This window comes from Marmota flaviventris, chromosome 2 (genome assembly GCF_047511675.1).
Source record: "Marmota flaviventris isolate mMarFla1 chromosome 2, mMarFla1.hap1, whole genome shotgun sequence".
Classification (NCBI taxonomy): Eukaryota; Metazoa; Chordata; class Mammalia; order Rodentia; family Sciuridae; genus Marmota; species Marmota flaviventris.
Window position 1 is genome coordinate 172,117,686 of NC_092499.1, and position 27,353 is coordinate 172,145,038.

The 27,353-nt window shown below is 34.9% G+C and overlaps 1 protein-coding gene across 4 annotated transcripts in view; it reads right to left on the reverse strand.

Annotated features, from left to right (window-relative positions):
• Positions 1-1,457: 1,457 nt before the first annotated feature.
• Positions 1,458-27,353, reverse strand: part of Mcm8 (minichromosome maintenance 8 homologous recombination repair factor) — a 34,223-nt gene continuing 8,327 nt past the window's right edge. For all 4 annotated transcript variants that reach the window (XM_027922544.3, XM_071608754.1, XM_071608755.1 and 1 more), the window contains 12 exons: positions 25,524-25,609; positions 22,135-22,286; positions 21,264-21,459; positions 18,835-18,865; positions 18,171-18,311; positions 15,431-15,572; positions 10,808-11,003; positions 8,207-8,426; positions 7,627-7,836; positions 6,678-6,754; positions 2,306-2,495; positions 1,458-1,768 (listed from right to left, as the gene is read on the reverse strand). In XM_027922544.3, coding sequence (XP_027778345.3) covers positions 1,676-1,768; positions 2,306-2,495; positions 6,678-6,754; positions 7,627-7,836; positions 8,207-8,426; positions 10,808-11,003; positions 15,431-15,572; positions 18,171-18,311; positions 18,835-18,865; positions 21,264-21,459; positions 22,135-22,286; positions 25,524-25,609 — 1,734 coding nt within the window. In that variant the 3' untranslated portion in view covers positions 1,458-1,675. The remainder of the gene's footprint in view (positions 1,769-2,305; positions 2,496-6,677; positions 6,755-7,626; positions 7,837-8,206; positions 8,427-10,807; positions 11,004-15,430; positions 15,573-18,170; positions 18,312-18,834; positions 18,866-21,263; positions 21,460-22,134; positions 22,287-25,523; positions 25,610-27,353) is intronic.

Here is a 27,353-nt window from a genome sequence, read left to right on the forward strand (position 1 = left end):
CAGGGGGTGGTCTGTGATGGCATACCCACTTTAAAGTTGACCTTAAAGACCAATTGAAATTGAACATAATTATAGACCTGAGCATTTTATCAAGATTATCTTTAATTTCTTATGCACATGTTGAAATGCTGATACTGAGGGAAAAACTGATTTTTTTGTTCTAGCATTGTAGAAACAAGCTCTGGAATCAGACATTTACAATTCTCCTAGGTAGACATGGATTTTGAATAACCCTGGTAAGGGAAAATTGGGCAGAAGGAAGGAGAGGAAAGCCTAGTCCAGAGCTTTTATTACTATTAGTAATAAAAGCTTATAGGAGGGGAGGCCCCCTATTGGGCAGGAAGTGAAACATAAACTTAACTTTACCTAATATTATTACCCTTTGATCTTTCAAAGATCCAAAAGGTCCTATTTCCTCTTTAATGTCTACTACTTTTGATATCATCTCTTGAGTTCTTATGAAACATACTGTCTGTTTATTCTTTAAAGACATAGTTACATTACCATCTACCTTTTCAAAAAATCAGCTTTTAATATTCACATTGAATATTAATCCCACATTCATTTTAGTTTTGATCTTATTATTGTTGTTTAAATATTCAATGTACCTTGTTTTTTTAAATTTTTTTTTCATTCATCTGGTTTGCTGAAAGTTTTAGTAGATTTTCCAAATGGCTCACACTGCCTGTATGTTAAAAGTGTTTGCTGGCTACATACACAAATGCTAGTTTGGCTGGCAGCCTAGTTCCATTTTAATTCACTCACAAAATGTGGGAAATTCTGACATAAGTGGTCCAGTCTCCTGAACTAGAACTGGGAAAACTCCCTAGCATCCTATGAAAAGCCTTCTTTAACTGTCTCTGGATTAGGCTTCTCTTTAGAATTCAGCAATTTAAAGATGCCCATGAAGAATCCCTTTGTTGCTCTTCTGGTGTGGGTACGGGGTATTCTTTAGTCTTTCTGCAGAGGTTCCTGGTATGTAAGTGACATCAGTGGGGCATGGGGGCTGTAGCACATTCCTATTTAGCATCCAGTGTGGCAGTAGGGTGGTAGCAGTTTCCTTTTCAGGCCAGTTCTAAGGCATAGTTTTACAAATTGCTTCTGGAAGCTTATCCTCTTGGATCATCTGCCTTCTTACAATTCTGTAAGGTAACCAAAATTCTTCCCCAAAACTTCTTCTCTTACTTAATCAAGTTCTACTGCTTGCAACCAAGAGTCTACAAAAACTAGCCTGTGGGTCAAATCAGACACCCTGCTTATAATTGCTAAATAGTTATTTTTTAAAAATTCAGAATATTTTATATTCTCAACATGAAAGTTTTATAAAATTCAGATTTTAGTGTTGAAAATTTTATTGGAACATGGACAGACTCATTTGTTTAGGTATTATCTGAATGTTTTCCCTGATGAACATCTAATATATGTAAAACTGAAATATTAAAAAAAAAATTCAAAAATTCAACTATAAATAATTTATTTCATTTAGATAAAACAATGTAAATAATTTGTTTTTTGGAGAATCTATAAAATTTTAACACATGACTATCACTTTTTATATTATAACACTTTCTTCCTAATGTATTACTTTTAGATCATTATCTTTCAGAACAATTTTTTACATAGTCTTCATTTTTGAGACAGCTTTAAATGAAGTCCTTGACATGCCAAAGCCATTTCACATAGTTTGAAGCTGGTAAATCTTTGGGCCTTTTTTCAAGAGGAAACCTTGGTCATTGAGTGATCCAATAAAGTTTTCAAAATCAGCAACCTGGAAGAAAACATCAAAAAAAAAAAAAATTAGCCTGTTAAGTAATAGCCAAAATATGACTTTTTAATCTCTCCAATAGTAATATGTAACTATCAAGTTTCTTGGGGAAATAAAATTATTTGTACTTTTTACTGTACCTCAGTATATTTTTAGTGTAAAAACAAAAATTAGACTAGCTTTTAAAATTAAGTAATTTTACCAAAACATGTAAACTGTTTTACATGTTTAAAAATGCAATTACATTGATTTTTCCCTAGAACTCTGAAATAGGAAGAATGGATGGAATGATGTACATATAACAGATGAAGAAACTGAGGTTCAAAGACAATAAGATGAATTGCCCACAGGGATTGTCAGCAATCCCCGTATGGAGACTGGGTCTTGCTATGATGCTTCCCTCTAGCTATGAAGATGTTGAAAGAACTTTGTAAAGAGGTAGGTATAAATCTTAAATAAAAACTGTTTTTGTTCTATTATACATTAATGAGACTCCTGAAATTATTAATAAAAAAAGATTAAGTATTTAGTTTATCATACCTGAATATTTAGCTCTTTGGCAATCTGTCGAAGTTGATGGAATTGAAACAGATTATTATAAGTTCTTTCAGCAATGCTGTTGAGAGCAGAAATAAATCTTTTTGCTGTTGACCTATTGCTCATTCCAGAGCCGTGCTGTGATCGCTCAAAATCTAGGTTTCCAAATTCATCAGAGTAAGTTCCTAGCATGCTTAAGGAAAGGGAAAGAAAATGTTATCCAATATAGCATGGCTATAGGAATTTTTGTTCTGGGTTTCTAAGTGTATCCCAGCGACATGGGAGGCTGAGGTAGGATCACAACTTCAAGGCCAGCCTTAGAAACTTAGCAAAAACCTGTCTCAAAACAAAACATAAAAAATTAGAAAGGGCTGCGGATATAACTCAGTGGTAAAGCACCCCTGGGTTCAATCTCTAGTACAAAAAAAAGAAGAAAAAAAAAAAAACCAGAAAAACCTGGAAGTAGCCATGAGATTCTCACTTAGCAAAGATTCAAACGTATTTTTTGAGTGACCACTTTGAAATCCAGTATGGTATAGATTTGTTTAGGATAAGAACATTTTGGACACAGTTACAACTGCTTTTAAGAAAATTTTAAATTTGAAAAGAGAAACACATAAAAGCAGAGTTGATAAACTACAACAACACCTGAAACATTCTTTTTAAATTATGAAAAGAAGAAATTCTAAACATAATAAATTTAGGTTTTATTTGGTAAAGATATGTTCCTATTTCCTAGAGAGGAGGCATCTGGCAAAGAAAAGACATTTTAAAATACTCTACAAATGAACTAGGCTTATGCTGATGCGCAGTAATGATGGTTAGATATTACCTCCAGCTCTCTTTCACTTTCTCTTATTTTTACAATATCACCAAAGAAAGAAATATGCACTTGACAGTGAGTTTTAGCTGGAAGTCTGAAAACACCAGTTAGAGATTAAATTAACCAGCCTATAATCTAGCTTTATTGCCAGTTCCCTAACTGTACAATGAAACAGATACAAACTCATAGCCAGGTTAAGAAGCAAAGATGTTATTTAATCAGAAATTAATCAACTATGTATCAGTCACTTGCTAGGCAGTGGGTTTATATTGGTGAACAAGACAGGTACAATCCCTGCACTTATGGAGCTCATAGGAATGATCTTAAAGTCACTAACAATAAACTTTCACGGTGTTCCTTGAACAGATAATAGCCTACATTAAAGAAAACAAACTGAACTAATAGGAATATAAGACTATAATAAAACAACAAAACTTATGATGAGTATTTTCTTCTCTGAAAAGTATAATTTTACTTAGGCTTTTATGATTATAGTATGCTTCTTATAAGGTGTCAAAATGCTTTAGGTTAATAATTAGGTAACACTAACCTTAATTATATATTTTTTTTACCATAGGCTATCCAATTTAATCCTTCCCCAAACCCTATGATTTAGAGTCTATTATTTCCATTGTACATATGAAGACACAAAGTCTTGGTAAGGTTAAGTGACTTGCCAAAGGTCACACAACTAATAAGTGGCATATTTTGAATTTTAATCCATGCTACAATGTTGCAGATATGAAGAAAAATATGTTAGATATTTGAGCTACTTTCTGAAATAGAAAAAACTCAAAATAATCTCCAACCTTTAAAGGTTGCTCTATTCTGTTATGTTTCCTAGTGTATTTTCAATTTTAGAAGAATCTTATATGTACCATTTACTAAATGCAAACATTTAATTTTCAAAAAATATACAGCTGTGTGCCCTGCTAACTCAGATGAACTATGTCACAGTTCAGATTTTTTTTAGTCAAGCTTAGGCTTCCCAATTAAAATGTAATTTTACAGTTTCAAAAACCACTTTAAGGGCAAACCTTCAATGAAGCTGAAGAGATAAGAAACTCTAAAACAGAAAATTTAAAGAATGAACAATGATTACTAAGCTCACTTTTAGCATTAAATGTGGGCCTTCTGTGTGCCAGGCATGATTCTGGGCCTTAGAATACACTGTGGTAAATGAGACTGAGAAGGTCCCTGCTCTCATAGGCTAAGGAGAAAGCACGTTTAGTATAGAAAACAGATAATCCAATGTAATCTCAATATGTTTAACTGGGTCTACCATGGAAATAATGCTACACACAATTCAAATCATTTGCAATCCATTCTCTATCCTCATTGTTGCTGACAAACTCTAACATACTGAATTAAAGAAAAAGTCCCTCCTCTTTAATACGCTGCTTATAAGAGAAAAAAACAAGCTCAGATTATTGCTCAGGCCTTCAGGAGGCAGTTTGGGTTCTCTTCTAATCATATGCATACCTGCAGAGACAGCTGAGGGAACCAAGCAGCCTCCATGTATGAGGCAGTACCAGACTGAGGATAAAGAAAACTAGATAAAGTCTTTCCCCATTAGGAAAGAGAAAAAAGATTCTCTAGTTGAGGGCTGTTGCACAATTTAGAGTGACAGCACTGAGAATTAGACCCTAGAAATTCTTTGATGGTGTAATTTTGCAATCTTCTAATATGGGATCCAAAATTTGCCAGTTTTTGAAGGGTTCAGTTTATGGTATGAGCCAGAGGAAAGAGGGGATATTCTCAATATCAAAGCTGGCACCGAGACTAAATAGTGTCATTGAGTGTCCACTACTGTGCCAGAACCACATTTATCACCTTCAATAGCATCACTGAAGACACATCAGAGCACAATCCTTTGTGGTGTGTTTTATACAAGAGACTGAGAGCAGAGTCTAACTTGCCTAGCAGCTCCAGACTGGACTCTACAGCCTTGTTTTTCCAGCTGTGAGGCACTATAATTCATAGCCAAAGAGAAACAACTGGGCAAAGCCACCTAGTTCTGACACCATGCAAGCCCCAGAATATCAGCAACTAGAAAACTAATACATCTACCTTTGATGAAATAGAAATGACTTAGCATAAGATAAAATAATCTTTAACATACTTTTGGCCTTGGAAAAATAGAATCCTAATTGATTTAAATTTTATTTGCTGTGAGAGCATATTGAAAAAATAAAATTAATACCTAAATTATGATAAAGTTGTGAAGATGAGGGCGGAACTCTTCTAGGCAGTGATATGGAACAATAACCAAAATACATTCTAAATGAAATCAATGTTTATATACAATATACATATACAATATATACAATATTCATATATAATATACAATTGCATATGGTATGCAACCATCTGTCTGCAAAGGGGAAAAAAGAAAATACACATATGTAGTTGTGATGAGTATTTTGTATCTGTAAGTCACACAAAAAATTGGTAATATTTGTTGCTACTAAGGCAGGAGGAGGAAGAACTGGATAGCTATTAAGCAGGTTAAGAAGACAGCTTTTCTACTACCTAATTTTTAACTTTGGAATTTTGAATTTTATTATAAATGTATTTAAAATTTAAAATTTGGGGGGAAAAGAACACTAAAATAATTAGCTTTTACTTTTGCTGATTAAAAAAATAAATACATGTCTAAGGTATCCATATATACTCAATTAAAATAAAAACTTTTCTACCTTCTAAAAATCATGATCTGCCTAATGATATAAAATGCAAAGGATACAAGAGAGCACTGTTTATCAAAATTGAAATATAATTACCTTGTAAGCAGCAATATCACTTTTAAGAATATATTAAAATACAATTTACCCACAAGTGAAGCATCTTATATAGAATATTACTTATGTAGCACTGTTTCTAATAGCCAAGAATCAAAAATATTCATGAATCTAGCAATGAGGGACTGATTAAATAAACTACAATGTATCTTACAACAGAATACTATGTAACTATTTAAAAAGTTCCCTATTATTTAATAAAGAATGATCTATGGATACCGCCTTAAATTTAAAAATGGTACAGAACAGTGTAAACAGTATGCTATTTAAGGGGAAGTAATGGCTGTCTCAGAGGGGAAGGATGAGTGGTAAATGGAATAAAAATAAGCATTCTCAAAATATGTATTTTTTAATTTCAGAACCATGTGAATGTATTACCCATTAAATTTTTTTTTCTTTTTTTAACTCTCCCCGCCAACTTCAGTACTAGAGATTGAACCCAGAGGCACTCTACCACTGAGCTACATCCCCAACCTTTTTTTTTCTTTTGAGACAAAGGTTTCCCTAAATTTTCCTAGCTTACAATCCTTCTGCATCAACCTCCCAAGTGGCTGGGATTATAGGCATGAAATACCACACCAAGCTCAAAAATTACCTAAAGATTTACACAGCCAGAAATATTTTAAACCAAGAAAGTATAATTTCTTTGAAGGAAAATAAATAATCTCATAAGCTAAATAACCTTATTAACAATATAATTTGAGATGGGAAGATAGATAACTATCTTTTCAATTTAAAATTTTAAACTCACCTATATTTCATAATTTGAACTATATCCTCAGCATCTTCTTTGGTTGCTTCCTCTCTTAATTCTAACCTTGCTCGTGCCTTTGAAAAGAAACAAGAATTTTAAAATAACAAAAGTTAAATATGTTTACTACTGTTTGAGCATGTATGCTATGTCTAACTTATTTATTCACTGTACATAACAACTGACTTTTGAGGGAGATAGGAAAAGTCAGAATTACAAAAATAATTAAAAAGCTTGAGTATAAAAATAACATTTAAAATACTGATAAAACTTATTCCTACCTACTAACATCTTTTTCTAAGAGTGTTCATTTCAGAAAATTTTATTATTTTAACTACCAAAATTCTTGTAGCATCCCAAAATGTGAAATGAAAAGATATTGCTGTTAGAAAAATAGGCATTATCCTTACAGACCTATTAGGTAATCAAATCAAACACCTAAGTACTTGGCACATTTCATGTTACCAAATACCCAACATAGTCTTTTCAGACACTTGAGGAATTTCCCAAGTGCCATTAAAAAAAATAAGGGTTGGGCATGGTGGCACATGCCTGTAATCCCAGTGGCTTGGGAGGCTGAGGCAGGAGGATTGAGAGTTCAAAGCCAGCCTCAGCAACAGTGAGGCACTAAACAACTCAGTGAGACACTGTCTCTAAATAAAATACAAAATAGGGCTGGGGATGTGGCTCAGTGGTCAAATGTTTCAAAGAAAAAGAAAAGTTACATAGTAAGTAACTGGTCCAGTGCCTAGAAAGAAATCACTATATGTTGACATGTTACAGTTGTGACCAATCTTTTTAAACACTTATACATCAATTTTTAACATCTCTCCATAGGAAGAAAAACTAAGTCAGTTGTGCAGCAATTTGATCAAAATGGAAATTACATCTACCCTCTTATTGCCAAAAAAAAAAAAAAAAAAACAGTATGAATGTAAAATTAACAAACCTCTGTTAGACGGATCAAAGATTCCAGCTGCCTAGTAGTGATTGGTGAGCTATTTAACCGCTGGCTCTGTTTCCGGAGCTCCAGGTAGAAATCTTGAAGAACTTGAGCAGCTTCTGTGGACAGCCTTGGGTAGACATACTGTCGAGCATAGCCAATATACTTTCTCAATAGCTGGTGAGGAATCAGATCTATTGTTTCTCCAGGAACCACCTAAAGCATGATAGAAAGGCCCAAGATTACAGAATAAGCAGCAATAAAATCTTCCTGCTAAAATAACTTGTTTAGAGAAATATATAATTCTAAAATATGTACTTCTAAACAAAGAAAACATTATAGCTGTAGTTCTCATTCTCACTGACTTAGATGATTTCAAAGTTTACATAAACTCTAGTATCATTGTATGAAAGTTTATATATTATTGCTCTACCATAAACCAAACACTGAACTTTTTTTTTTTAATCTCTTTTTGGTTGCTGGGAATTGAATCTAGGTCCCATTATGGTGCCATAAACCCAACTTCCGTCACACACTGAACATTCAAATAGAACCAAACTGAAGGATTAAGGAAAAACATGTATACCTTTAGTCTTTCTGATAATGGTTTCTCAGAAACCACTTCAAGTATGGAAGTATTTGAATCTTGACTATTCATACGAGCTACTGTGGCACTGCTAACAGTTCTCTGCTTTCCAGCTCTTATTGCAATCACATGTTCAGAGAGTAAGTGATCGTGCTGCTCATTTGGGGTATCTAACAGGATAAAGACCAAATCGAATCTGGATAGTAGGGCACTCCCCATTCTAGGAAGTATGAAAGAAAGAAGAAACAATGATTGGAATCAAAACAAGTAGAAAATCTAGATTACTATTTACTCACTTGTTTAGTGCCCAAGTTCCATGTAGAACTTAAATCAAGCTTTAGGTTAAAGACATCAGCAAATAGTTTTTTGGATTCAACATATCTATTACAACCTTCAGTATATGCATGAGACAAAGATGACCCTAACCTTGGTAGGCTGAGGATACATTTCCCCTTTCCATACCCTTAAAACCACTTCTCCTTTATGTTCTATTATTACTAACTGGCAATGTTATATTTTCTATCAGAGGCTGTATTTAATTGAGTCTTAAGCTTTTATATCTTTTTTCTAACCAAAACATTGAAATTCTCAAAGTACTTGTCTCATTCAGAAGCAAAAACCTACTTTTTCTTCAAAGTCTATTAGTCATTAGAAAGAAAATGCAAAATGTTCTATTTAGTCATCTTCTCTGAACCCATCAATCCAGGTAACTTCAGCTTAATTCACAATAGCTAAACTGTGGAAGCAACCTAGATGCCCTTCAATAGATGAATGGATAAAGAAACTGTGGTATATATACACAATGGAATATAATTCAGCATTAAAAGAGAATAAAATCATGGCATTTGCAGGTAAATGGATGGAGTTGGAGAATATCATGCTAAGCGAAGTAAGCCAATCCCAAAAAACCAAAGACCAAATGTTCTCTCTGATAAGTGGATGCTAATCCATAATGGATATGGGGGAGACATGGGAAAAAATGGAGGAACTTTGGTTGGGCAAAAGGGAAGGAGGGTAGAGAGGGGAGGGTGCAAGGGGGCAGGAAAGATGGTGGAACGAAATGGACATTATTACCTTAGGTACATGTATGACTGCACTTATGATGTCGCTACATTGTGTACAACCATAGAAATGTAAGTTGTGCTGCTATTGTGTACAATGAATCAAAATGCATTGTTGTCATGCATACCTAATTAAAATTAATTAATTAATTAAAGACATGAGAAATGAAATCTGGAGCGACTGAACAATGTGATGAAGGCTCCAAAACAGGTCTATGATGCCACTAAAATCAGAGTCCAAGTGTCCTATATTTTTATTCAAGAGGATCTTTCTGATTTTTATAATACTTCACTAAAGAAAAATTCCTAATAGATTGACATTTTTGGTGGTGATAGCACGGAAATGCTCCAGATCCTCAAGTATAATTGTGTATTTAATGATGTATCAAAGACTATTTTTATATGAAGTATAAATCATTAAATATTAAGAAGTTAGCCAGGGTGATGTTACACACCTAGTAGGTCCAGTTACTGGAGAGGCTAACACAGAAGGTTCACTTGAGCCCTGAGTTCAAGACCAGCCTGGGCCACACAATGAGATCTTCATCTCAAAAACATAAATAATAAAGCCAGACGCAGTGGCTCACGCTTGTAATCCCAGTGCTTGGGAGGCTGAGGCTGGAGGGTCGTGAGTTCAAAGCCAACCTCAGCAACAGTGAGTCACCAAGCAACTCAGTGAGAGACCCCGTATCTCTAAATAAAATAAGGCTGGGGATGTAGCTCAGTGGTTGAGTGCCCCTGAGTTCAATCCTAGTACCCACCCCCCAAATATAAATAAATAAAATTTTAAAAACTAGAAAATTAGCTTTCTCCCCTCACTAGATTTAAGGTTCTAATTTTTCACATGAAGTACTCTAGTCTTTTTCTCACTTTTGCAATACTTAAATCTGTTTTCCACTTTCCATATTTCATCCAAACTGTTCAAAACTAATTAGAAGAGAAAGTACACATGCTTAACATATAAACATTGTTTTTTTAAAAAGTGAGATCACAATATATTTGTAAGTATGTAACATGGTCTTCTCAATAACAAAGCATAAAAATGTTTTTCTATCAGTACATTCAAAGCCACTTTCATTCTTAAATTGCTACTCTCTACTGTGCAATTTTAATATGGTTTTAAGTATTCTGATTTTTTTCCCAGTGATAAAGAGTGGTTCAATAGCCACCCTAAAGTATATCTTTATGCCTTTTTTCTGTGACCAAGACTCCCAAAAGTAAAATGGTTGAAGCAAATGTGATTATATATTTACAACATTGTGATAAACATAGCAGGTCTTCCCTCAAAATAGTAATGGTGTATGTGAGAACCCATTTCCCCACTCCTTTGCCAATAATGACTGTTGAAATTTAAAATATTTGTCCATCTGGTAGTTATCAATAGTACTACATTGTTTTTAATTTCCACTACTCAAGCACATTTTATATACTGGAACTTTTAACTTCTGTGAACTATCCATTTATATCCTATTATCTTTTTATTGGTTTATAAGGGTTCATGATCTTAAAGTCATAAATATTTGAGTTTGAAAAGACTTACTTCAAATTCTCAGAAACTGTTTTGGCTTTATTGTAGTGTCCCCCAACTGGATTTGCAGCAGCAATAATGGAAGTTCTTGCAGGAAGGCTACAAACCACACCAGCCTTAGCAAGGCTAATACTTTGCTGTTCCATGGCTTCTAACAAGGCTTGATGTTGGTTCCCCATCTTATCAAATTCATCTATTCCACAAATGCCTACAATCGCAGTAGAATAATATGGACAAAAAATATTTTTCTTTGGTCAAGTTCCAAATTTTGTAAGATAGATTATTCTACAATAAATAATTATTTCAATTTGTTCCTAGTTAAAAAAAAGGTCATACAATGGAAAATTACTGTTTGCTTTATATTTGTTTTGTTTAACTAAGTTTTATGTAATATTTATTCACCACTTTTCCATAGCATTATGTTGTGAGAGTTGCAAAAATGAAGATATAAGCATACTCAAAATGCTTATGGACTTAATTAAAAAATACTTAAAAAATACTTTAAAAATCCTATGAGATATGCATAATTATGTAAGATGAGTTTTCTGGAGTGGGGAGTGGTTAAAAGGAGATCTTGTAGGGATAGTGGGACAGCATAATTTGAGAGGAAGAGTATGGGCCCTATAGAACAGAAAATCTAGGGACAGCTGTCAACAATACCAGGTTCTAATCATACACTTGCAGGGAATCACTTAACCAACTTAAATCTAAAACAAAGCACCACCACTGACTGAAGGCATTTTATGTGCTAGGGCAAGAATGTTATATAATCCATAAGTTAATGAAAACCTCCTAATATCACATTGTAATATCTTCTTCCCACTTCCCCAGATCAGTTAAATTAGCTGTTAAGGGGTCATATCTGAAGGACTTTGCTGTGGGTTAACCTCATGTATATCTACTCTATATCCAGGTAAACTTTATTAGCTAGCTCAGAGGTGCTATGAGAAATAACTGCTGATTAGTCTTCTGTATAAATTTCAAGATTCCATGATCCACTTCTGGTTCCATTTACTGGGTTCTCTAATTCATGGAGTTAAGTATATTTTATGTCAAATGCCCTTCATTTTTGTCTCTATAATTGCCCCTCTAATTATTTTAAACTTTGTTCTTTTCTTTTGCATTTGCTGAGATTATCTTAAACCTTCCTCTGTACCTTTAATTTCTCCTTTGGCAGGATTAGTGCTATATGCGGCTTTAGTAATTATATTGCTAGTCATCAACTTGCTATCTATAGTGTCCTTACCACGTCCTCCACTTGTTTTATTTCATTAAATTCATGTACTTATTAAATGTTTGAAAAATTCAGGGTGAATTTTCATTGGTTCCTTCAATTACAATTTCATCTAGGCTGGGCACTTTTTTGACCCATTTTTTTTCCTCTTTATCTACAATTTGCAGACTAGGGTGTTAACCCTACCTTTCAGTATCCCAAACATTTGGGAGAGGAAGCAAGGGGGCTTTGTTGGACTTTGGGCCACCTTTCTTACTCATCTCTCTTTTGAAAAGGTTCTCCCCTCACTGTTGAGACTGTGTCCATGTTCACTACAGAAGATCCCTGTACATTAGCTTGTCTCAGCTATTTAGTAAAGCACTCTGAATGATAGTGAGCCTTCCCTATGATTTTTCCCTGGTCTTGGCAGTAGGGTATGTGAAGGCTTTATCTCAAATTTTCCATGTGTTGCCTATTACTCTGTCTGCCCACACCTCTCTGGAATCAATGGTGTTATTAGAAATTCTCAAAATGACTAGTACTTTTCCTCAGAGGTAGGGATGGGATAGGAACAAAATCAAGGCTACTTCTTCTCTGGCTGCTACTTTGCAGAGTGTAAAGTAGGACACAACAAACTTTTAATATAAAGGAACAGTTGTATATATTCCAGTTTTGCAGGCCACTACAGTCTTGTACATTCTTGGGTTTGTTCTTTACAACCCTTTAAAAACATAAAAACCAGTTTTAGCTTGTGTACTGTATTAGAACAGATTACAGGCTGAGCTTGATTTATAGACTGAAATTTGCTGACCCCTGATTTTAAAGCATTAAACTCATTTTCCTGTTCAAATATAAATGTTAAATTATGCAATTTAACATTTTTTGGTCATTTCATTAGATGCTGAAGAAGGGAAGTATTACACAGCTTTATTACTTGTTTTATCCCCTGAAAGTCTTCAGTAAAGATTTTAGTAGGATCCTGTGTTTGTTTCTAGAACCCAATCTTTGCTGACCTTTCCTTTGTATTTGTAAAATTTCTTTTTATTTTAACAGTGCTATGTTCACCATCCTAGCGCTAACTTATCTACTTATATTTGGTAGAGATGACACTGGTTCTTCACATTCTGCATTTTAAATTCCAAATTCCATTAACTGTCTATACAGCTAAACCTCCAAATCACCTTCAACTTCTAAATGAGAAGTTTTATGGTTTAACAAAAAGTATTCTTTTCATGTACTTATTTCCTTCACCTGGTATCTCAGCAAAAATACTCTCACTTCTGATATGCTATATTATAATTTTGAGTTTATTAACTCAATAAATATTGAATAACTTCTACATACCAGTACTATATTCTAGGCATGCAAGATATACTACTAAAAAGACAATATTCCCTACCCTTGTGAAGCTTACATTATTCTCAGTTGACAGGAGGCAGACAATTAAAAATGTAAATCATATGGGAAATGGTAGGTACTATGGAAAGAAAAAGTAGTGTAAAGAAAAAAAGTAGTTGCTAAGGCAGCAACAGTGTGAAGGATGATGCTATGACTACTTAAAATATGTTTAGAAAGACTTGCTGGGGCAGAATGCTTGAGCAAAAACATGAGGTAGGAAAGGAACAATGCTTGCAGACAAACGTGGGATTCCTGGGATTAATAACAAGGGCCCTGATGCAGGAATATGATACACCTGGAATTCTGATGATGTTCAAGGTACAGCAAGGAGGCCAGTATAGCTAGAGAAGAGGACAAGCAGTAAGTAATGAGGCAGAAGAGGTGATGAATGGCCAGAATGTGAATGGCCCTTGACTACCCTCATGACTTTGGCTTTCACTCTGATTAAGATAAGCAGCTGAGCAAAAGAATAACATAAATCAAGGTTTTATGAGATTACTCTACTTCATTAAAAACAATAGAAAGAGGTAAAGTCATTAAAGGTAAGAATCCAAGTGAGAGATGATGATGTCACAGACCAGGGTAGGAGCAATGAAGAAGTAGATACTGGATAGATTTTAAATGTAAAGGAAGATTTACTAAGAAGTTAGGTGTGTGTATGAAAAACAAGTCAAGGATGCCTCCATGTTTCCTGATTTAAGCAAATAGAACTATGAAATTATTTACTGATGAGGAATAGGCTTAAAAGGCAAGATGAGGATTTTGGCTTTAGACATGTTACATTTGAGAAATTGATGGAGATACTATATAGATAAGAATATGTGCTTGGTGTTCAAAGGAGAAAAGATTATAAATTTTGGAATTTTTAGCAGACAAGTAGGTAAACAAAGCCATGAAACTAAGTTCAAGACCTCCAATAAAGTAAGTATAGACCTGGAAGACAAAAGGTTCAAGAACTAAGTACCTAAAGTACCTACTAGTTAAGAGGCTGAGGAGATGAAGATGCACTAAAGACTGAGAAGGAATAGCAAGTGAAGTAAGAAGAAACCTAGCAAAGTATGGTGGCCTGACATCCGAGTTTCAAGTGTTTCAAAAGGGAGGAGTGATCCGCTGTGTCAAATGTGGATGACAATACTGGACTTAGAAATAATGAGATCACTGGCAAGCTCAAAGAATATTCTCCATTGGCCTGGAATCTGGACACTTCCTGACACATGCATAAGGAACATGTTTTAAGGCTCCTTAAGTACTAACATCTAATGTGAGGATCCATTCTTGCTGAGTCCTACTTATCACTCAAACCCTGGAAAAACCCTAATGAGATGGGTTGAAATATAGGAAAACTAAAATTCTAAAGTGACAGCTCTAAACTTATATGGCAAGTCTCTTTTTAGTATAGGATGACATCCACTTTCTTTTGAGTTCAAGGTAAACAGACTATTTTGAACTAAGTAACATTAATACATTCAATATGTATTAAATGAGCACCTAAATACTAGTCAGTGTGAATAGTCAATCAACAAAATATCTAAATCCTACTCTATAGAGAGCTTACAAGCTCCAAAACTTAATTTTTATACGTAATTGTATGTGCTAAGAGATTCTGAAAATAAAGGACTTAAGTTCCAGTTTTAATTCTATAGTCTAAATAAACATTATAAGTACCATATTTTCAATTATGAATTCTGACATTCACTGGCAACTCACTGGTTAAGCAATGCTATCCAAATGCCTCTTGGACCAAATGTAATGCCTCTTGGAAAAAAAAAAAAAGAACAAAAACGCAGAATTATTGATTAGTGGGAAGGGAAGGGGGAGGGGAATAGTAAAGAGTAGAATGAATCAGACATAATTTTCCTATGTTTATATATGAATACACAACCCGTTTAACTCCATAACATGTACAACCACAAAAACAAAGTTATACTCCATGTATGTATAATATGTCAAAATATGCTCTACTAGCAAGTATATCTAAAAACAACAACAAAGAATTATTGACTAATATCCCTGTTATCTCTCACCTTGATCACCAAGTACCAGAGCCCCAGCTTCCAAAGCAAAATCACCAGAGGAACTATCTTTTGAAAGAGTTACAGTTAGACCAGAGCTAGTCGTAGTGTTACCACAGACATACACACCACGTGGAGCAACGTTGCATACTGCCTACAAAACAAAACATATAAAAGAATCACTCAGAGTAAAAGAGAAATGATAGCAAATACTTAATTGCTCACAAATATTAGCTACATGCTCAGAATTCTCTTAGGAGCTTTACTATACAACCTTCACCACTATGAAGGGAAAAGTATTCTTATTTACTGATGTAGAAAGTAAAGCTTATAGTGAGTGAGAATGAAGTGAGCTATGAAGGTGGGAAGCCAGGATTCCATCAGATCCAGGCAATCTAACCCTAGAGTTTGTGGTCATGTCAATGTTTAACACAATTCCATTTTATGCTCATTTTTCAAGTACAAACAGCAAATCCTGAATACCAATTTTAATTTTAAAAGCTCAATAATGCTTTAAAGATCAGGTAATAAAATTGTTCAATATGTATTTACCTTCTAAGCAGATAAGTTATGATAGGTCAGAAAAGTAAATAGTACTGAATTAAAAGCACCAATCTCTGAAGTCAGGCAGACCCATTAAAATCCCGGATCTACCATATACCAGCTATGTAGCTCTTGGATCTCACCAAACCTCAACTTATGAAATAGTGTATGCAAGGCACTTAACCTGGTACAAGTACATCATAGGCACACAACTCAAAGCCATGGTATGTGGATATGCACTGCCTGACTCCAGGAGATAGCATTTGCATTATTTTGTTTTTTTCCCCTGCATTATAGTTGTATATACTATTGGGATCACATTGTCATCTTTGTCAGCGGTACACTCTAGACTTGTACAGGGCACACCCCAAAAGACCCTATGACACTGGCTCAAAAACAGTTATCATTTTTTTGTTACTTGCAATTCCGTATTTTTTAGTCTTTTTGAAAAACCTATGATACCTCTTTTTTAAAAAAATATTTTTTAGTTGTCAATGAATCTTTTATTTTATTTACTTATATGCGGTGCTGAGGATCAAACCCAGAGCCTCACACATGCCAGGAAAGTGCTCTACCACTGAGCCACAACTCTAGCCCTTTACGATACTCTTGAGAGTGAGACAGTTTACTAAACAGAGGAAAACAAGTTTTAAGAGGTAAACAGCTCTTAACTGCATTAGCCTAATTTTTAAAAACCTGGCTTAGTGGGGCTTATATGCAATACCCTCCTTTTTTACAATGTTTAATTTCCATTAATATTACAGCTTCTATTTTAAAATTAAGTCAAGAGTCACAAAAGCATTTATTCTGGTTCTAAGTATCAAGAAAAGTGCTAATGCCAACACTGCTTTAACATTTGTTGGTACTAAAACACACAAGTACAAAAGAAAAGAAAGCTGTAACAATGCAAATCTCCACATATACCTTCTCCTGCATATTTTGGTGAAATATTCTGCTTTCATTTTTATTATGAACTTTGTTTCACCTACAACTATGTATTGTGCCTCCATTGTCATGCTGTGGCAAGGGCTCAGAATAGATTTTTTTTTTTTTAAGTAGGCTTAGCTCATCAAAAGGAATCAAACACGGATGCAATACTTAAATGGAATTAAAATAAAGACTGGTTTAATATTCAAGCACAGGGAATAAAGAATGACTCACACCTGAGGGACACTGGAGTTGCAATGGCAAGATCCAAGTAGTTCTCAATCCTGGCTGCATATCAGAATCACTATGTGGGATTACACAAGAACAGATACTGGGACTCTAACTTGGAGACTCTTAATTCAATTGGCTTGGGCTGGCCACAGTATTTTCAAAGAGCTCCAAAGTTGATTCTTAGGGAAAGTCAGGGTTCCCAAAGATTCAGGAACTACAGGACTACAACTCACAGGGAGCCCTTGGCCTAGCCACATTTTCCCCACTAGGCAGGGAAGAAAAGAGTCAAGGGCATTCTGAATTAAACCAATATGTATGGCTGGCTTACCAGGCACCACTCTGAGGAAACCACAAGCACTCCAACAAACAGCATCTATTGGAACCATCACAAACCCAGGAGGGAAAAAACACTGGACAAAATCTTCTTGGTGACCAACAATTAACTGATCAAAGAAGTTGCTTTGGGCTGGGGATGTGGCTCAAGTGGTAACGCACTCGCCTGGCATGCATGAGGCACTGGGTTTGATTCTCGGCACCACGTAAAAATAAAATAAAGATATTATGTCCACCTAAAACTGAAAAATAAATGTTAAAAAAAAAAAAAAGAAGTTGCTTTGCTTTATATTCGGGAGAAACATGGAGAAGTATAAAGACAGATCCCTTGCCTCTATCAGATTGTTCTTAAAGCCCAATACAATGTTTATGTGCTTGTATGGAGACAGAATGGGAGACTCTGTTTTACCTCCTTAACTAGCCTGTTTATATAAGAGGTCATATCACAATAATAAAGAACAGTTAACATTTCATTTCTTTATAGTTGAAGTATCAGACCAGAATGCTTGTGCAGCCTGTATGTCAGGAGACTGATTCAATTTGAAAATAGGGTCAGATACAAGTTATATGTTATTCAAACTCCAGCTTACTTCTGCCACCAAACAAAGCATATCCTCTAAAACACAAACATTCTATGCTTTGAGAAAATTCACTTGTCAATAACTCATACACTTTTATAAGCAAAAGGTCGAACACTAAAAGGACTGATTTTTTTTACCTGTAGCATCTGACTCTTTCCCAAGCCTGGATCTCCAACAACAAGGACGTGTGGGTCTCCTCGAATTGGTATTCTGTTTTTGTCATCTGCATATTTCTGGGTACCTCCAAAGAGTGCTAATGCCAACGCTGCTTTAACGAGCTAAGGTGTAAAAGAGATAAATAAATAAATAAATAGGGGGGGGGGGACATCCACAAAGATGACTAGCAAAAGGAGTATTCTTCAACACTGATGTTTGAGGATTTTTTAAAAGCATAATTGAAATTTAACTTTTTTTATAATAAAAATCTAGAAATGAACTATAACAAATGCTTAAAAAGTAAAAGCTTGAATGCATTAAAACAAGAAATATATCTTACAAACTGCTAAGTAAAGGCCTAATTTGCAAGACATAAATCCATTCCATAAAAGTGAGAAATATTTATGGTCCCTACTTTAACTTAGTCACTTTTTTAAAAAACTCATTCCTATGAAATAAATGTACTTGATAAGCAGCTTTTTCTTACAAGGGGCTATAGTCTGCCTCCCATATCATTAATTCATGGAGAATAAAGATTCATGTTAAAATGAGTACCTATTTTTTAACAGAGTAGCTTTTTTTTTATAAAGTATTATTTTGTTGACTTTATATGTTTTTTAAGTAAAGACGAAGTAAAATACTTACTTCATGACCAAAAATCACAGGGCAAAGTGAGCTGGAAAACAGAATACAACTTATAAATTCTACTTACAATTCTTAATCCAGTTGATATATTTTAGAGTTATTTGATTAACTTGTTTTATTCAGAACCAAAAAAGACAAGTATAAAAAATTTACATCTCCTCAAAAGTAAATTTCTAACAGTTCTTAATATTTAAAAGGAAGAATACCTTAAAAAGTATGCTTGTGGAAAAGAGACTTGATATTTGGAAAACACTGTAAAGTAACCAAATATGCTATTGATTTTCTGACAGAACTAGACTTTAAAATGTTCCATACTTAAGATCTTCCACTTTAGACCCATCATCACATGTACTTTATATGAAGAGGCATCTTTAGACCTATATACCCAAGTCAATGAAAGAAGGAGACGAAGGAGTGAGCTCAGTACAAAATATGTTAAGATGGGATAAAATTTCATTTTTAGTTCAATTCTGAAAGGGTCAGATTAAATAAGAATCTGAATATAAAGAAGTGTATTTACATTTGCCCATTTTATAAACAAGGAACAAACAAAAATGGACAGGGTGATAGAAGAATACAATCAGGAGTAAAATGAAACTCTTTATCCCCTTTAATATGTGTAAGCACAGAAGAAGTTGGTGCCCTGGTCATAATCCTATTGGTACTCACTATTGTGCATGTCTTTGCCTGATTACTGCTGGTGTCCTACCAAGCACCTATACCTGTATTCGAAAGGGCTTTCTATGGCCACAAAAGCATCATCACGCAGGATAGGCAGGCCAGAAGTGCTGGTGTGTTTCATATCCTAGGAGGATCCTCAAACTAGGGCCTTAAGGGGGGAAAAAAATGGAGGCTACTTTTATATAGTGTTCCAGAAGCCTCAGGAGGATTATGTCCTGGATGCCAGTGGTAATGTGTTCATTAAAGCACCATATCTTTCTCTGTATTACTTCTGTCTTCCTATATCAGTATTTCCAGGACCACCTCCCAAATAAATGATGTTTAACCAAATCATTCCTTCCAAAGGAATCTAAATACAGCTTTTCACTGTCTTCTCCCTACTCCTTTCATGGTCCTCCATTTGTTATCTAGTATGGGTCAATAAATTTTTTCTTAAAGGGTTAGCAAGTAAATATTTTCAACTTTGTAGGCTACCCTGTCTCAGTCATAACTACTCAATGTGTAGAGTGAAAGCAACAACTGACAATATGTGAATGAACTGGGTGGGCCTATGTTCCACTAAAACTTTATTTACAAAAATAGGCAACTGGCCTAGTTTGTCAATCTGCTAGATTAATAAATGTAGGACCATGAAAAATTCTAGTTCTGATGCTGAAATCACAAACATGGGAGATAAAAACAAACTCTGGGAAGAAAACCCAAGTTTTCACACAACTTATCTTCTACGAGCATGACAGAAGGACCATTGAAAATATTCAGTTTTCATTTATGACCAATAAGAAGAATCAAACAGGTGTTTGGATTCTCCTTGCGTGCCTGCTCACTCCCAACCCTAGGTTAGAGCATCCTCTCTCTCATGGTAGGTCTGGACCATTATTTAGATGGAAGTCTCTGAGGATTTAAGAATAAATAACCCCTAAGTGCAGAAAGAAAAAGCATCAAATTCTCCTAGAGCCCAAAGTATAGGTGAAAAGGAAAGCAAGACAAGTACAATTTTTCTGATAAAATCCATTTTGAAATTTTCTCAGTTCTTTACCTCTCTTAGGTACATCTATTATTCAGTCTCTTGTTTTGCCCCTATTTCCTCAAAAAATTGTCATAGAAGTATCAAAAACAAGGCTAAGAATGTACCTCAGTGGTAGGGCCCTTGCCTAGTATGCAAGAGACCCTGGGTTTGATCCCAATTGATGTGTGTATAGGGGACTACCAAAAAAAAAGAGCATGCGCTGTTAAGCATGTTACAAAATCTGATTTAAACCTTCAGAACAACCTTTTGTTGTAGACTTCTTAAGATAGTAAATATTCCTTATTACTTAAACTTGAGATCAGAAATTCTTTTTCTGTAAAAAGTCAGTGGCAACCTTATAAGCTAAATATATATTTTCTTAAACGAGCTGAGTTGTCACATGTACTCAACTCTGCCTGTAGCACAATTGTAGCACAAAAGCAGCCAAAGACACGATGTAAATGACTGAGTGTGGCTGTGTTCCAGTAAAACTTGATTTATGTACACTGAAATCTGAATGTCACATAATCTCGTGTCATAAAATATTCCTTTCTTTTCAACCATTAAAAAATATAAAAACCATTCTTAGTTAATGGGCTATGCCCAAATGAGTAATGCACTGGGATTTTGTCTATGGACTCTAGTTTGCTGACCATTTTGACTAGCTGTTTTTAATGTGTAACCAAAGAATTCCCGTAACTTGCATATATGTAAAAAAAATTTCAGATACCCTCATACATACTTGACAATAAGTTTAAACAGGTTCTCTTCAGCTTGAATCTCTTGGATAGCATAAAGATCCTTAAGTGAGAACTCCATCAATGTTCCATGCTTACAGCCATCCTCAGAAGTCTTTGTTTTCTGTCCTTTGCTATTGCTAACAGAATTTGCTTCAATGTACAAAAGGAACATACATTTATCATTCTTGTTTCGAGAACCTGTAAATTCAAAATATTAAATATAACAATTGGCATTCATTTGTCCTACAATGACTTAATTAAAATGTTAAAGTCACAGAGAGCTATAAGTAAACATTTATTGTGGGAAACCGTTCTAGCACGTGATTTGAGCTACCTCCCTGGCTGGGTGTGATGCGCTTAGACAAGCTGTGTCAGAGCCTTCCCCACCCTTCCCCAGGGGCGATGGCTTGTGGGGGTGTGACTGACCACTGACCTGAAAACCAATCACTGACCCTGACCTTGGAATGCTGCCCCCTTCGACCTTCATTGGATGGAATTTTCCCCTGAATTTTTTGTTCCCCAATAAAAGCTCACTCCCTGGCTTGCTTCTCTCTCTCTTGCTGGCCTCTTGTGTAAACCTCGCTACCGCATCAGGGGCTAGAGGCAGGAGCTGGGAGGAGCCGTCTCTGAGCTGGGCAAGAAAAAGGTAAATTGTCTTTAATTTGAACTCACTAGTTAATTTCTGTTTCGAACCTCTAGTATGAAGCTAGCGTACTGGTCGTGTGGCTAAATTTATTTTAAAGGAAGTTTCATTTATGTAAGCAACAAGGAATTTACTAAATTGTTTGAGATTTAGAAGTATGAAGAGAAAAGATGAATACTGACAAATCATTTTTGAGAGAATATTAAAGAAAAGAAAGAGCCACCCCATACCTTCTTCAGCATTTGAGACTTTGACAATTCCAGTAACAGTCACTGTGTCTCCCGGTACACAGCTATCCACCAGGTCATGCACAAGTTCACATTCTATTGTTCGTGGAATTCGACCTGCTTCTCTCTGAGCATCGGACATAAGCTCCTGAATTCTAAAAAGGTGAAAAGTTTTCAGTTAGAATACATACTTACATTGGGTTCTTTAGCATATTAACTATTCCAGACTCACACAGTACTTAGCTAAAGGGCAAATTAGTTTAAATAAGATCAACAACATATCTAAAATTGTTTTAAGAGTTTCTAATTCAGGATGGCATAATGAACATGCGCATTTGCCTAGCCTTCCTCTGAGGAGCAATCAAAATAAAAAGATACTGAAAAAGCAAAAATTGTTTTGGGGCATGCAGTAAATAGAATGTTAGTAAAATTTTTGAAAACAGCAAGTAGGAAAGTACTAAAGGATAAAACAAACAAAATCCAGAATGCATGCAGACAAAAATTATAAGGATACAAGAGAAGTGGCACTCAATGTTCTCAGCAGAACCCTAGAAGAGGTCCCAAATTGAAGATGGCAGGAATGGAGAACAGGAAGAAACAGGATTATCAATTAAAAGATAATAGCTATTCAGAATTTTTTTGGAAGGCGGGTAGACAGCCACGTAGGGAAAGAATGAGGACTTAAGCATCTGGCAAAAACTAGAGCATAGTTCTACAGAAATGGATCTCTTCCCTATATATGGAAAGTTAGTGTCCAGTGAAGCAATCAAAGCTCCAGAATAAAGCCTTCTCATTTGGCATTTGAGAAGCTGAAACCAATTCAAAAACACATAAGTCAAAATTCCTACTTTCTTATTCAGGAATGAGGCCTCATGAGAAAAGACTTCTGCCTACAAAATAGCAAAGGAAACTTATCCTACTCAAAATAATTCTTCTTTTTTTCATCATATATTTAAGAATAAAATGGCAGTAATTCAAGGAGAAGAATATTAAAAAAAAAACAGCTAAGAGTTTTGAGAAAATGTTGCTGTTGTAAAACAAAAATAAGCTGCTATAAAAAGGAATTATGAAAAAAGTAAAATTAGGAAAATTAAAAATATGTATATAAAAGTTAAACTATAGAAAACAAGAAAAAGCCAAAGAAATTTAGAGAACAGCATAAAGAAAATGGAAGCATGAACCAAAAGTTAAGACAAATGAACAATCAAAGGGATGCATCCCATAGGAAACCCAAAAAGAGAAGAAAAAAGACACTATATGGTTGAAGATGACTGCAGGACAAAAGGACCCTTCGGCTTAGGAGGATGAAGACATGACTAGATAAACCTATTTCAGAACTAGATAAACTGTTGCAGAACCTTTAAAGAGATTGCAAAGGAAGGAAAGTCCAATCCCCTCAAAGGAATAAGAATCAAACCTCTCATCGACAGCAGGGGAAATGATGACAAAACAGACTACTTTGGTAGTCAGGCAAACTCTTACACAAGCTAGGATCCAGAGATATTTCCAGACATGCAAGGACCCAGAACTTTTTACCAGCTATGCACACTTTCTAAAAATTTACTTAATAATTTCTCCAGAAAAATAATATTTAGAATTATTAAAAGTAGAAGACAAAGTCCAAGTTGGGAGGCCTAATTTCAATTGTGCAATGAAGAAAATCCCAGGATGAAGTAGGACTGCAGGTCTAAAGAACATGAGATCCAGACTCAAGTAGAACTCAGGAAGGTACATTTTTAAAATTTTCATTTTATTAAAAAATAAAAGGTGAACTCCATGCATTCAATAATATATTTAAGAAAGAATGTATGGTTTGGATATGGTATATCCCCCAAGGATTCAAGAATTCAGAGACTGAGCCTAGAGATGGGGCCTACCCTTTTGGCTCTGATTTCCACGTTTGCCATGCAATCTCTTCTTGGGAGACTATTATAATTAGAAAACAGAAAATAAACTTTGACGATTTAATGTAACATCAGAATGTCTAGAAGTAGAAGTCATAAAAGTTAGTATAGCATCTCTAATGTTATCTACTCACCAAAAGTGGATGCAATAAAGCCAAGGAAGAGAGAGACCAAGAATATTATTCAAAGTTGTATAGAACTGCCCTTTATAATAATTGGATTTAAAAAGAAAATTTACATGTATAACATTTTTATTTAAATAGTTAATGTAAGTATAATCACAACATTAAAATATTAACTTTGGAATACATTCTCCCAATTTTCTTCAGAGAATGGCCAGACACCATCCATCTAATCTTCATAACTTCAAACCTGGCTCCATGGTTAGCTTCGTTCACCCTAATTGTACATTCAAAACTAGTAGAGTAAGTGCTGGGGAGTAGCATTGGCCAAATTATATTGTTATATGTAACAAATGCTTCATTATGTACAACTTTCTTGCACCAATAGAAAATGTGTGTCTGTGGGGGGAGAACTAGCAAAGTAAAATAAGAAGTCTCAGAATAACACATGTTCAGATCACTTTGCCATAAATAAATGTTTATAGCTATTTCTTATTAAAATAGCATATATTTACATATATCTCCTTTGGAAAAATTGTAAAACATAAGTAAACAGAAGGAATAAAATGCCTCTGCCTCCTTTGGTGGAGGCAGGACACAATCCTATGCAAGAGTCTTAAACACTTCCTCTTTTATAAAATCAGTTATTTATAAAGATCTCTGAATAAATAATACATACATATATGCTATACATTAGGGTCTTGGTTTTTACAGGGAATAATGGGGAGAAGCTAGGACAGGGCTTAGTAGCAAGCCACCTCATCTTTTTCCTAGGTTCTATTTTTTAGGACCATCTCCTATTTCAGCCAGGTTTCCTAAAGAACATTCTAGGCTTCAAAACTATCCATTATTTTATATTTAGGGATGAGTTATGGGCCTGTGGCTAGGGAAAAAAATGGGACAATTATTGGATGAAAAATATAAACAGAAACAACTAATAGATTTGTGTGGATAGTCGGGGGAGCCTATAGGAACATAATATAAAATTCCTAGTGGGCAATGAGAACATGAAATCAAATAGGACCACCTCTAAGAGATTTTCTGAAAACTTCAATACTATTTCTATCACAACTTATTATGCAATGAATCATATATCTTTGTTCAATGAATCACATAATTGAAATATAAAATGAACTATTTATCAGTAGCAATGATTCATAATGTTTACATCCTTTCTGGCATCCAGTAGAGAATAAATTTCAAAGACAGTTACTATTTCAACATACAAACTTGTCACTGAATAGATTTATTATACACTTACCATTTTTACAGATAAAAATTACAGTACAATACAATACAATTATAGATTTACTCAGCAGTATCAAAGATCCTAAAACCTGCCCCTTTTTAAGTCTTGATTGCTTACTTGATTGACTGCCAGTCCATTGTTACTGTAAGAGGAGAACTACGGAGAGCAGCAAAAGACTTCCCTCGACATGCAGGCACAGGACACTGCAACAAGTAATTCACATTCAGATGTTGATAAACTACAATCATATCTCAGGAAATTTCAAGATATACTTCATTAAAGTAAACTGACTAAGAGCTGTAATGTTCCATTTCCTACAGAAACAGTTTAATGTCATAAGCTTTCAAGGCATTTGTCCAGCTGGTCTCTCTCTCCCCCTGCTCCTATTCTTTCAGCTGTAGGCAGGCAGGCACCTTCCTCTGCCTTAGACCAGGCACTCATTCTTACCTCTGTGCCCATGTAGTCTCCTAATTCCATGGGCTCCTTGAACACTCCTCCTCCTTCAGTCTGTATGTCCAGCCCCAAAAGCCTTCCCTAGGTCTTTAATCCCCAACTCTTTGTCTATCTTCCTTTTGTGCTGTTCACATAGTATTTTTCACTGTACCACACAGTCCTCAAAATAAAAACAAGTTCTGTTCAAGTTTTCATAAGTCACTTGCTTGGCATTTGGACCACAAGATACAATTGTAAATTCAGACTCAGTGGCAGATTTACAAATATGATTACAATAATATATTCCCTCATGGACAAGATAAAACTATAGCAGCACATAGTAAAGTACTTCCTACAACTAGGTTGAAATAAACACAGAATACACACACATGCATGGATGTTTTTCTTCTTTCAAATGCCCATTATTAACACACATATTTTAGTTAAATCATTATTGAGTCAAGATGGTTTATCTCTATAATTTTAGGAGCTATGGGAAGTTTTAGAACTATAGGACCACTATGTTTCTGCTGATACTTGCTGGGACTGTGGATATATGTATATAATTCCAGATTAAATAATTGAAAAATTCCGAAGTATTTGCCTCTTGGACAGAGGAATGAGGATATTGGGGAGAGGTAAACAGTGTGACTGTACTTTTGTTTTAAACTTCACAATTGCATCTAATTGGTTAAGTTATGTGTCAATAATAGAATAAAATTACTTTAAAATTAATGTCAAAAAAAATAAATAATGTATTCCCTCAAATCTTTCCAGAACCTTACTATTCTCCCATCAAGAGATAGAATCTATAGCTACTTGGGAGGCTGAGGCAGAGGATTGCAAGTTCAAGGCCGGCACGGGTAACGTAATGAGTTTCGTCTCAAAATAAAACAAAACAAAAAAAAGGGCTGAAGATGTAGCTCAGTGACAGAGCATTTGCCTAGTATGCCGAAAGCCCTGGGTTCAATTCCCAGTATCGGGGGTGGCGAGGTTAGTAGTGGAGAAAACACAAAACACATATGGAGTCTTAATTCCTTCTCCTAGAATTTGGGCAAGTTGGTGACTCACTCTGTAATCAACAGAATGTTGACAAAAGTGATGCTGCATGACTCTGAAGGCTAGAATTTCTGTCTATCAACTGGACTTTATCACCTTACAGCTATCAGCACCATATGAGCCGACCAAGCACTCTGATCTGCCAAACTCTGTGTGAAAAACAAACAGCTCATGCAGAGGCCACACAGAGAAAACAGAGATGCCTGGCCAACACAACATCTTATTGTTCCCAACTCCAGCCACAATCTACCTGATTATATCTCCAGAGACCTGGAGCCTCAACTACACAGGAGAATAGTTCTTCCAAACTCCTGACCCACAGAAATAACATGATTATTATCCTAAGCTCCTAAGTTTTAGGGAATAGCCATCTTTCTGAAATTTAATCTGATGTCATTTAAAAATTTCTAGGGCTGGGGATATAGCTCAGTTGGTAGAGTGCTTGCCTCACATGCA